Source organism: Gallinula chloropus (assembly GCF_964237585.1).
Source record: "Gallinula chloropus genome assembly, chromosome: Z".
NCBI lineage: Eukaryota > Metazoa > Chordata > Aves > Gruiformes > Rallidae > Gallinula > Gallinula chloropus.
The window spans coordinates 548,757-561,159 of NC_140089.1; the positions used below are offsets into that span (position 1 = coordinate 548,757).

At 58.1% G+C, this 12,403-nt stretch overlaps 1 protein-coding gene across 9 annotated transcripts in view; it reads left to right on the top strand.

Annotated features, from left to right (window-relative positions):
• The window catches only part of PAX5 (paired box 5), a gene marked incomplete at both ends in the record, with an annotated part of 127,537 nt that overhangs the window by 65,403 nt on the left and 49,731 nt on the right, over positions 1–12,403 (top strand). For 8 of the 9 annotated variants that reach the window (XM_084279028.1, XM_084279029.1, XM_084279030.1 and 5 more), the window contains one exon: positions 4,933–5,062. In XM_084279028.1, coding sequence (XP_084135154.1) covers positions 4,933–5,062 — 130 coding nt within the window. Of the gene's footprint in view, positions 1–496; positions 554–4,932; positions 5,063–12,403 lie in introns of all 9 variants that reach the window. The other variant, XM_084279027.1, reaches the window with a different exon arrangement.

A 12,403-nucleotide genomic window follows, 5' to 3' on the forward strand; every position in this document is an offset into this window, starting at 1 on the left:
CCCCAGCAGCTCCCAGGACACTATGTAAATGGTTCCAGGCGGGTACCGAAACACTCCTGCGCCCCTCTTCCCTGCACCTGCCCATCGCCTGCCCGCCCTGGGGGCACCCGAAATGGAGCTTTGCAGCAGAGGTGGATGCAGAGCTGCTCCCAGCGCAGAAACTTTCCCGTTGTCCGCTGCAGCGAGGGCTGGTGGGGAAGGGACTGTGCAGACTCCACTGCCCACCACCTGTGTGTGCTGCTGCCCATGGGTGTGCAGAGACCACCCCCCTTGTGCACTCTCCCCATGCCACTCCCCCGCCGGGCTCCCTGCATGCTGGGGCTCAGCCCCAGCCCCCTGCCAGGCGCCCAGGTTCCGACCGGCCGTGCTGAGGGGATGGGGCAGGGGGGGCACAGGAGGCCCCGTCTCGCCCCTCCTTTGGGTTTGTCCTTCTCGGTCTCTCCTTTATATTTTCCTCGTTTCACGTGTCTGTTTTCTCTCCTCCATGCTATGGCAGTGGTGCTCCATGCTGATGAGACAGTGCGTGGTACAACCCCAGGCAGTCATTTTTCAGGTAATTTCCAGGGTCCTGAGCACCCGACTCTTGCTTTTTCACCCACTGAGCAGCGAGATGAGGGTCCCTCCCTGTGCAGCAGGAGGGACCCCCACCATGCCCGGCCATCCCGGGCTGCTCCTCACCATCTTGCCAGTGGATGGGGCAGACCCAAGGCCCTTTCTGCTGCCCCGCGGAGCAGTTGGAGGGGCTCCTGGGGAGGGCCAGCAGCAGGGTCTCGATGGGGTCGCGAGGCAAGGGGCTGCTCTGTGTGTGCTGCCCACCCCCCCCCGGGGGGTTTCTCTCCTCCCGGGATAGGGTGTCTGGAAGGATGGGCCCTGCCTGGGGGGAGCAGGAAGGGGTGATGCCGGTGTGCCCATCGTGAGCGGCTGAGCGCCTGGCACCAGCGGGGCTTGCGGCTGCATCAGGGGCTGCTGCGGCCCCCGGACCCTGTGTGGGGCGAGGAGGGTGCAGGCCATGCCCCTTGGTCAGTTCAGGGTGGAGGCCCCTCTGCTCTGCACCCCGGGTGTCAGCAGATGCCTTCCTCTAACCCCTGCCCACAGCACCTCTCCACTGGCAGCAGTGTTCCCTGCTCTGCCCGTGGCTGTGGCCTGGCACAGGCCTTGTGTCGGGCCTGGGGTCGGGCCTGGCCGTGTGCCCAGGGCAGGGCAGTGGGAGCTGCGTGGTGTGACGTGGGCACTCACTGCTCCATGGGACTGGGGAAGGGCATGGGAGTCAGCAGCTGCCCGGCTGCACCCGGTGCTGGCTTCCTCCCATGGTGGCTGCCCCCCATGCTGGTTGTCCCCCGTGCCGGCTGTGGTGGGTGTAGTGACAATGGTCAGAGTGTGGCCGGTGCCGTGGCTGGGGGCAGCCGGATGGTGGCTTCAGGGAGGGCTGTGGGCACGGTTCTGCTGTGGGACTGGGAGGCGTTGGAAGCCCCTGCCAGCCCCGCTGTCCTCACCGCCGGGGAAGGCCGCTGGGCTGCGGCAAGCCGGAAAGGGAGCAGAAGTGAGGAGGGACCCCACCTCACCTCTTCTGATGGCTCCATCTCTGGAGCCCCCAGCAGCGCTGCTCGGCTGTGGGCTCTCTTCCACTCTGTGTGGTGTCCATAACGCTTCCAGCCCTGGCTGCAGGAGGGGTCCCACGCCTGAGGCTGTGCTGCTGTGCATGGGGAGATGGGGTGGTGCTGCCGTGCATCGCGCCATCGCCCCGCGGTGTGGTGACGTGGGTGAGCGTGTGGTAGTGCCGTCCTGGGCTCTGGCACTGTGTGCTGCGCCCTGATAGCTGCTGGTTCCGATGGAACAGGTCAGTGCCTCTGGGCTCGAAGGAGGTCACTGCCATGGTGCTCCCAGGCTCTCGCAGATAAGGGGTGAGACCCAGTCCTTCCTCCCAGCTCAGCGGGGTTTCGATGCCTGCAGCCTGTGCCTGGGGCTTGCTGGCCAGGTGTGGACTGCTGCTGGTTGGGTTTGTGTGGGGAGCAGCTTTTGGCTGTAGGGTCTGGATGCACACCCCCACCCCACCCCCTGCATGTGGCTGTGCCTGTGGCACGCCTGGGTGCTTCCTCCCCATGTGCCATTTGTGAGCAGGGAGCCACGTCCGCACCCTGCCCACGGGGAGCGGCCGGTTGGCATCCCACAGTGAGGACTTCTGGTCTGGATGTGGTGTGGTTACAACATCTTCAGAGCTGTGGGGTGAAGCACGGTGTCGCCCCCCCAGCAGCGGCTGTGGTCCTCTCCCCAGCACGAGCAGCACCGGGTGGCAGCACAAGGACAGCTTCCCTCTCCGCTCTGCTCTGCTGACACCCCGTCCCAAGCGTTGCCGGCTCCCTGGGGGTGTCTCTGCGGGATGCAGCCCTGATGCTGCTCCTCCAGTGTGTTGTCAGAGGAGGCTTTGGGGAGCGGGAGAGCACAGGGGCAGGCAGGGCTGCGGACACAGGGCAGCGTGGAGCGGAGTGGGCAGGCTGAGAAATGCCCCTTCACAGGGTTTGGAATGAGCAGAAGGAGCTTTGGTTGAGCTTGTGGGAAGGGGAAGGGCTGGGGCCATATCTGGCATCCTCTACTGATGTGGGATGCTCCGGGTGCTGTCCTCCCCGTGCTGGCAAAGCTGGGCTGAAGCAGAGGTGTGGTGGTAGGAGGAAGGAGCTGGGCACGTGAAGGGCAGGGAAATGCAAGAGCTTGGAGGGCTTTAGAGGAAAAACAAGCTGAAAGGCTGTGGAATGGGACAAGTTTCATGCAAAGCTTCAGGAAGAGCAAAGGAGACGTGTCCTCGCTGAGAAGCCTGGCAGAGCTGATCCTTGGGCCGGGTGATGGGGCAGGTGTCCAGCAGCTGGTCACTGCCAGAATATACCCAACACACTCACCTGCAAGAGGGTTGGATGGGGGAATCCTTGGACGTGACCCTCATGCATCACCGATTGCCTCCTCAGAAGAGAGGTGCATTATCACAGACCTGCCAGCACCTTAATCCCTGCGGGAGTGACAGTGGCAGCAGCAGCACCACGGATGGGTCTGAGCTGGTGCTGAGCTCCTGCAGACACCACCTCGGGTGCTGGGTTCTGCCAAGGGATTTGTGAAAGGGGGAGAAAGACTCGTGTGCTCGGATGAGCATTTTTATGGGATGGCTTGAAAATGTCTCAGGGTCCCGGACTGTCCTGCGTCTGTCCAGCTCTGAACAGCTTCTGCACTGACCTGGTCTGTAGAGGTGCGGGAGGATCAGCCTTGGGGTCGCTGTTCTTTGGGGGGGATCAGCCTTGGGGGTCATTTTTCTTTGGGGGGATCAGCCCTGGGGTCATTGTTCTTTGAGGGGATCAGCCTTGGGGTCGCTGTTCTTTGGGGGGGATCAGCCCTGGGGTCATTATTCTTTGGGGGGATCAGCCCTGAGGTCACTGTTCTTTGGGGGGGATCAGCCTTGGGATCATTATTCTTTGGGGGGATCAGCCCTGAGGTCGCTGTTCTTTGGGGGGATCAGCCTCGGGGTTACTGTTCTTTTGGGGGGGAAATCAGCCTTGGGGTCATTGTTCTTTGGGGGGATCAACCTCGGGGTTGCTGTTCTTTGGGGGTGGGGATCAGCCTTGGGGTCATTGTTCTTTGGGGGGGATCAGCCTTGTGGCCATTGTTCTTTGGGGGAGATCAGCCTTGGGGTCGCCGCTCTTCGGGTGATGGGTTGCTGTTCCTCTCCTGGCTGTGATGGGCAGGATTGCCCTGTCACAGACAGGGGAGTTAAACTGAAAGCACCATAGCAGCAGGCAAGGGAGAGCTGGAATTAAACTCCTTGGGGCTGCGTGAGTGATCCTGACAGCAGGAAATCATGGAGAAGGCAAATGGGGATGAGCTTTGTGCCACGTGCCTGGAAGTACTTCTGGAGGTCGGGACTGTAGCCACACAAACAGTGGGCTACAGATCCAGCAATTAACCAAACTGTTACTTACAGCGACTTGTGGGGTGATGGGGGAACGTGGGGAAGGGGGAAGTGGGACACCCCGTCCCTGCTGCTCCCTAGGGCCTGTCTCTTCTGGTGCCATCACTGAAGGACGGAGAGGCCAGGTTAACAGGCACCAGTGTTCTCCTCAAATGAGCCAGTGACCCACACTCAGCAGCTGCAGCCGGTGTTACTCCACAGAAGCTCCTCTGTGAGGAAAGACCTGTTACCTGTTGATCACAGAATCACAGACTCACAGAATCAGAGGGCTGGGAAGGGCTCCCCAGAGCCCATGGGGTCCCACCCCCTGCCCAAGCAGGGTCCCTAGGACAGGTCAGGGCTGGAATCTCTCCAGAGAAGGAGACTCCACACCCCCTGGGCAGCCTGTCCCAGGGCTCCCTCACCCTCACCGCCAAGAAGTTCTTCCCCACATTGGGGGGGAACTCCCTGGGCTCCAACTTGAGCCCATCGCCCCTTGTCCTGTCCCCACAGACACTGAGCAGAGGCTGCCCATGGCCCCTGGGTCCCACCCTTCAGCTCTTGATCCCCATTGATCAGATCCCCTCTCAGGCTTCTCCTCTGCAGGCTGAACAGCCCCAGCTCCCTCAGCCTTTCCTCCCAGGGGAGATGCTCCAGGCCCTTCATCCCCTTCGCAGCCTCCTCTGGACTCTCTCCAGGAGATCCCTGGCTGGTTGATCCCAGGGAGCCCAGCACTGGACACAACCCTCCAGTGGGGCCTGAGCAGGGCAGAGCTTGCTTTAGGAGCACTGGCCGCTGAGCTGCTCTCTTGTCAGCTGGTGACAGGCACAGACCCTCTCACTGAGTTCGGACGCTTGGCAGCCCGTGTGAACGGGTGTTGCCTTTACAGCCGACTGAAGGAAGGGTTGTTGAGCTCAGTGTGGCACCTGCTTCTTGTCACAAAGGCACAAGCTCTCCAGCAGCACGTTTATTATCACTAAAATGCCCTTTGTGTGTCTTTCCAGGCAACTGAGTACTCGGCCATGGCATCGTTACCGGGCGGGCTGGACGACATGAAGGCCAACATCACCAGCCCGACTTCTGCTGATCTGGGAGCCAGCGTGCCTGGGCCTCAGTCCTACCCAATCGTCACAGGTGAGCAGCCTGCCCAGGCCAAAACCTGCTGTGAAGCACGTGTGTGCAGATGTGTGTGTGTCTGTGCACACGTGTGTGTGTGTGTGTGTGTGTGTGTGTGTGTGTGTGTGTGTGTGTGCACGCTGCAGGGTCACGGTGCTGTGTGGGATGCCGGGTCCCCTGCTCAGTCTCCCTTTACCTGCAGCACCACAGCTGCTCTGCTGCACGGCTGGTATGTGGGGTGCATAACCCACCCTGTGCTCACTGGGAGCCCGCAGCCACCACAAGGGATGTGCCCCCCACCCCAAACCCTCATCCTGGTTCCGGGGTGTAACAGGAGAGCAGAATTCCTGCCTCTGGTTTTGGGTGCTGTTGCTCGTTTTAGGTGAAGGCGCCTGGTGTGTTTGGCAGGAAAAGGACAGGACAAGGGAGATGGAGTGAAGCTGGAGGAGGGAAGGGGGAGAGGAGAGACTGGGGGGAAGTTCTTTGCAGAGAGAGTGGTGAGGGGCTGGCAGGGGCTGCCCAGAGAGGGGGTGGATGCCCCGTCCCTGGGGGTGTTCAAGGCCAGGTTGGCTGGGGCCCTGGGCAGCCTTGTGTAGCTCCAGGCCTGGAGGTTGGTGTCCCTGCCTGTGGCAGGGGGTTGGAGCTCTGTGACCCTTGGGGTCCCTTCCATCCCATGCTATTCTGTGATTCTATGATTGGATGGTGGCTCACACCAGCTCGGATTCAGGATGGTTTTGGCTCTGTCAGGGGCTCATCTTCAGTACCATCCCTGGAACTGTCGGTGTGCTCTAGGGCTGAGCGTTTCGGAGGAGAGCTGAGGTCGCTGGTCCAAGGAGCGCAGCATCCTCTGTGTGTGTGTGGCAGGCACAGGGGGAGAGCTGGGGAACAGGCAGAATTTGAGAGGTGCTTTAGCCATCTGGTTATTTGGGACCGACCACGGCGTGTGGAAGGAGATTGTCCTTTTCGTAACAAAACCCACGAAATTGTGTCCCAGAGCAGTTGTGGGAACGAGGAGAGAGAAGTTTTAAAGTTGAGGCTCTGTGCATGTCACCTCTGTGCATTTCCTCTGTCCCTGTGCCTGTCCCATCATGGGATTTCACCCCTTTTGCTGAAGATCTGATTTACTTGTTTACTCTGTCACTGAGTCGCAGGTGATACTGGTTTTACTGAAGGAACTTTGTCTCTTGGAAGTGCTGTAGTCTCATCTAGCAGGGTTTGAAAACAAATGTTACCACAAAATTCTTTCAATCTAATGCAACTCTTCTTGCCAAAAGTCTAGTGGTGTCCCAGTGAACTTAGAGTGTTAGATGGCCCATGAGGAGATCAATGTTGGCTTCGGGGAGGAGGCGAGGCACTTCTTGAGATAGCTGCCAGGTAAGGGGTGGGTGGTTCTAGGTAAGAAAGGTGTCTGGGGGAGTGGATGGGGGGACAGAGGGATTTTTGGATAGTTACGGCTCACAACAGGTAGGGAGAGAAAGCCCACACACAGACACACAGAGATATAACAATATATAGAGAGAAGGAACATGAACTCTGATGGCTGGGATCACAACCCACCCCTACAGCCTCTGTTACAGTGTGCAGTGTCCTGTTGCAGCTGGGAAAGGTGATGGGATCCTGGGCTCCATCAGCAGAGGGGTGGCAGCAGGGACAGGGAGGGGATTGTCCCTCTCTGCTCTGCCCTCCCCAGCTGGAGTCCTGTGTCCAGAGCTGGGGCCCCAGGACAAGAGAGGTGTGGGGCTGGTGGAGAGGGGTCAGAGGAGCCACGGGGATGCTCAGAGGGCTGGAGCAGCTCCCCTACGCAGAGAGGCTGAGGGAGCTGGGCTGGGTCAGCCTGGAGAAGAGAAGGCTGTGGGGGGACCTCACTGCAGCCTCCCCGTCCCTGAAGGGACCCCAGGAACAGGAGGGGAATGGGCTTGTTAAAGGGCAGAGACTGGCAGGACAAGGGGCTGGAGTGAAGCTGGAGGAGGGAAGGGGGAGAGGAGAGACTGGGGGGAAGTTCTTTGCAGAGAGAGTGGTGAGGGGCTGGAAGGGGCTGCCCAGAGAGGGGGTGGGTGCCCCGTCCCTGGGGGTGTTCAAGGCCAGGTTGGCTGGGGCCCTGGGCAGCCTTGTGTAGCTCCAGGCCTGGAGGTTGGTGTCCCTGCCTGTGGCAGGGGGTTGGAGCTCTGGGACCCTTGGGGTCCCTTCCAACCCCTGCCAGTCGATGATTCCATGATTCTCTGATGACAGAGACTGGGGGTTTCCCGGCTTCTATCTCCTGAGAAGCTGCCTGTCCATGACCTGCACCTGGTCAAAATCAGGTTTGGCCAAAAGCTGCTGTTTATTTTGACACTCAGCAGAGATTCCTCTTTCACACTGGTTTAAGCATCTCTTGCTTCTTGTGTTGCCCCTTCCCCGGAGCTGGGTGAGCTGGCTGGCAGTGCTGGTTAGAGCAGAGCTGACTGCAGCAGTGATGCTGTGGAGCTCATTGCAGGCTTCGTGTGGGTTCTCCCGGTGATACTACCTGCACTCCATCAGCAGTCCCAAATGTTAAGTTTAATAGTTCTCATCAAAAACGTGGAGCAGGCTTTATGAGTAGCAACCCTGCTTAAATGTGACAGGGTGAGAGCCGTAGCAGAACTCGTTTTACAAGGCAGTAGGTATTTATATCCCTGGTTTGATGTTGCTGTAGAGTTTCCTAACACCCGCCTTCATAAAACAGAGATTTACACGAGCATATCAAAACCCTCTTAAAACCTCTGCTTCCTGATTTATTTTTGGAGAGGGCTGTCAGATTACTGTCCTGCCCTGCACCCGCAGGGAGGGTTGGGAGCTGCTGTGCTCTGGGAGCACTGGGAAGCCCTGGGAGCCATCAGGGCCCTGCATGACAGGGCTGAGCTGTGCCCTTGCCCCCAGGCTTTCCTAAGGAGCTGTTGGGGCAGAAGGATTTGGGCAGCCAGCCACTCTCTGCAGAAAGTTACGGTGCCCTCCATGGTGAGTTTCTTGCCATAGCTCACAGACTCCTCCATTTTCTCCCAGGAATTAACTCACTTTTTCAGTCTTGTCTCTTGTCCCACCCTGTTCCGTTGGTGGGACAGGGGATTCGGAAGGGGAAACAGATTCATTGATCCTTTTTCACTTGTATCCGAGTTTTGGATCTGTAACTTGTCTCCATCTGTAGCAGATATCACTGTAACCGACGAGGAGCTGGCTGATGCTGTTACACCATGGTGGTTGTGAGCATGAAGCCCAGGAGGTGTTTGCTAGCACATCAGGGACTCAGCCCCCCAGCAGTGCTTTTGTTGTCTGTGGTGTGACCAAAGCTGTGGTGAAATGCACTGCTTGAGCACCTCTGGGCCAGGGCTGGTTTGGGGGAGTGTTGAGTGATGGAGGGGGCAGGTGGTACTGGGGAGGGGGTTAGGTTCATGCCCTGCTTCAGTGGCCGGACACAGACACAGGAGAGGTCCAGAGGGGATGCAGATGGCTTGAGAGGTTGGCCTCACGACTCAGTTGCCAGTTCAGGTCGTGAACACTATTGTATCAGCCTCACTGTCACGATACCAAGAATGGCTTAAAACAGAATCCCAGCATCACCGGGCTGGAAAAGCCCTTTAAGCCCATTGAGTCCACCCGTCCCTGTCCTGTGCTAAACCAGCTCCCTGAGCACCTCATCTCCCCTCTGTTAAACACCCCCAGGGCTGGGGACTCAGCCCCTCCCTGGGCAGCCTGGGCCAGGCCCTGACAGCTCTGCCAGGGAAGAACTTTTCCCTCCCAGCTGAGCTGACCCTGGATTCAGATTGGCACATGAGTGGTTGCATCCAGAAGAGTCTGATGGTGGGAGATGTGGTCTCTATGAGGAACTCTCTTGGCTCTCCAAGGAGAGCTGTGAGCATGTGAGGGCCTGTTGGTGGGTAAAGCTGAGTGGCAGCCTTTTGGGGTGTGAGGAGCTTGAAATGTGACATGTGAGGGTTGAGCAAAGAGCACCGATGTCCTTTTGGCAGCTGGTATCTGCCTTTCAAGCTGAATGGGTTGTTAGAAGAAAGTCGGGAGACTTTATGGGCTGCTGTATGTGAGGAGACCTAAGTCTAGTTCGTTTTGTCAGTCTCAAGTCTGTAAGATGGTCATGAAAGAATTTAATGCAGGTAAAGCTGAGAGCGAAGGTCTTGATCAAGTTACGGTCCCGCTGTTCTTGATGTGGTGAGGGTGGCACATGGATGTTGAGGGCTGAGATGCAAAAGACCCTCTGTGCAGTTGTTGTTAGGTGTAAGATTTCCATTTCTTAGCAAACTGGTGGATCAAAACCTTTGTGGTACTTCCTGAGGATGAAGGGACGTTGGGGTTCATCCCAGTACTTGCTGCTGCAATGCGTCTAAGGAAAAACTTAGTGACTGTTCCCAGTAGCCTCACCCACTGAGCCCTAGGTGCTCCGGACCACCAGCCAGACCTCTGAGTAGAGAACCACTCAGTTTCTCTCCTTGGTTTTTATGCCACATTAAACATTGAGTTTTAACCCCCCCCTCGCTCACGGCTTGCTGCCGCGGTCCATAAGCGCTCTCTGCGTTCACAAGCCAGTGACATGTGCCCAGCTCATTACTGCTGTAGTCAGCAGTTTCTAGGCAGCCCGTGACTGTTACTAATTACCTGCAGATGCATTTTCCCTGCTCTGGCTTGCTGATTTCAGCCTGGTCGGTATCACTTTGAGAGGACAGAGTGGTGCTAAATTGACACCTTCGTGCGGTGCTCGGATGCGGCGCTGGTGTCGACTGACAAACCCATGGGCAGCTCTGGCCACAGAGTCAGTTTGCATTAGCAGAGCTGTGAGCAACTGTTGTCCAGCCTCACCAGTGCCAGAGAAGCGCCTTTCGCCTTCACGGGCTCTGCTGGGATCTGGCACCGCTCAGCTAAAGGAGGCGGCGCAGGGCAGAGCCCAGGCAGTGGCCCGCGGTGGGTGCTGGGGTGGGGTAGCCTGGTTGTCTCCCAGGTAGGGACGTCTCCATCTCAGCTTGTCCCCTTTGCTCCCTTTCAGTTCGGTGATGCTGCCGGTGCTCTCCTGGACGTGCTGGCTCCCAGCTGGGTGAGCGTGTCCCGCTGCAGCCGCACTGATGTGGTACACGCTGCCGTTACCGACACGGCGCGGGCTGCCGAGCAGCTCGCAGCTTGTGCGCCCGCTCAGGGACAGCCTGTGGCTGACAGATGTGGACGGGAGGTTGGTTCCTTGTCCTCCACACTCGGCCTTGCAGCCACGCTGTGGAAGGAGTGTTACCTCCTGTGCTGCTTCGTGGGGTCAGCCTTGGAGACCACGGGTCTGTAGGGCCGAATCTGTAGGCTTTCCTGTGCATTTTGCATGCCCATCAGGAAGGTGAGGGTGCACAGACAAAACCAGGAGCAGGCTCAGCTCCCCAGCGTGCAGGCAGGAGAGCAGAGATGTTCTTGGTGGCAGCCAGCCTGGAGAACCTGCTCTGGCTGCGCTGCTGGACTCAACCCCCACAGATCAATCCCAGGCATCACACTGAGCTGAGCGTGGAGCAAGGGGGTAAATTCATCTGGCTGAATGGGCTTCTCTGCTCCTGGAAAAATACTTGTGGTTAGTGTGGATACATCCCACACCTGGGCTGCCAGGCTGTCATGTCTTCATAGGTGGTGCAGGTCTGTGGCTGAGGCAGGGAGATGTTTAACCTTCCGTCTTCCTGCAAATTCTGTCCAGTTCTGGTAGCTGGGAAAGGAAAATCCTGAAATGGGATAAATGCACATCACAAGCAGTTTCTGGCTGTTAGGTACAGTCCTGGGCTCCTTATGGTTTGGAGTAGGAGTGCTTGGTCACACAGTGTGCTGCCTGATGCTTCAGCCACTTTGTTCCTCCCATCATGCTGTGGCTGCCATTCATGAGCTGCAGCTTTGCCGTGTTCTGTTGAGTGGCAGGAACTGGTGGTCTGAAGCTGGGCTTGAGATGGTGACGAGGCAGCTGGACTGGAAACCTCACCAAGAGCAGTCCAGTGTTTGCAGCCAGCAGGAGTTCTGCTGCCTTCCACAGCCAGGAGCAGACCTGCTCCTCTGAAATCCCAGGCCGGTCCCTCACCAGGATTAAACATGGGTCAAATTCAGCATTTAGGTGTCGTGGTTTTACCCCGGCTGGGAGCCGAGATCCAGGCAGCTGCCTGCTCCTTAAAAGAAAAGAGCAGGGGAAGAGGGAAGGGGGGTGTGAGAGGCAAGGGAAGGGAAAAGGAAGGGGCAAATAACCCCAAAACCAAGAAACTAAGAGGCCTGTGGGTTGGGATAAGGATAGTTTACTAAGATAACAGAAAGATACAATATAACAATGCTGACAGGACTTTAGAGCAAAAATACATGAAGCTGTTGATACACAATGCAGGTCAAATTCAGCATTTAGGTCAGTGCAGTCTGAAAGATCCTCTTGCATCCTTAGCAAGAGAGCAAGCGGCTTGTAGGATGCAGGTCACCCCCAGAAGAACAGCGACAGATCTTTCTCAGCCCCTGGGTTGAGAAGGTTTCATCTGAACCACCCTGGGCACCAGCATTTGAGTGGAGGAGCCTCGAGACACCTTCTGCTCTCCAGGCTGCAGCTGAGGCCCTGAGCTTGGACTAGGTGTCTGCTTTTTGCACACCCTGAGTTAGAACACACTTGATCGTGATAATCCTGATCAAAGGGTGCTTTAATGTTGGTCTTCAGTTCCCTCCCCATTTGGGAGGGCCAAGCACTTTTGGGGTTGATGGCAGGGAGGGACCCTGTGCAAGCACCAGGCCTGGGGTGCTGCAGGCCGGGAGCAGGAGCAGGCGGCAGGCACAGCAGACAGCAGGGTGTGAGACTGTGCAGGAGGAGGTGGGGAAGGGCCCCAAGACTCCGTAGGAACCTGAGAAGGGATGAAGGCATGCCCTGCCTCTGCTCACACTTGGGAGGAGGGGCCTTGTGAAGGGAGCCTTCCCTGTGTGCACCGGGCCTCGATGGAGGGCGAGCCGAGCGAATGGGAGCACACCCAGTGACTGGGCAGGAGGCCACAGGCTGCTGGAACAGGGGAGAATCTGCCCAGGCACGAGAGGAAACCTTCCTGCTGTGAGGAAACTCTGGCACGGGCTGGTCAGAGAGGTCTTCTGAGTGTCCCACTTTAGATGACCGTGATTACATTGCACTGTATACCCCGTGCGAAGTAACTGTCCAAGGTGGCCTCCAGCTGCTCTGTGTGCCTGGGCTGCATCCCCAGGAGTGTGGGCAGCAGATGGAGAGGGGGTTCTGCCCCTCTGCTCTGCTTTGCTCTGGGGAGACCCCTCTGCAGTGCTGTGTCCAGCTCTGGAGCCCTCGTGGGACATGGACCTGTTGGAGCGGGGCCAGAGGAGGCCGTGAGGATGATCTGAGGATGGAGCATC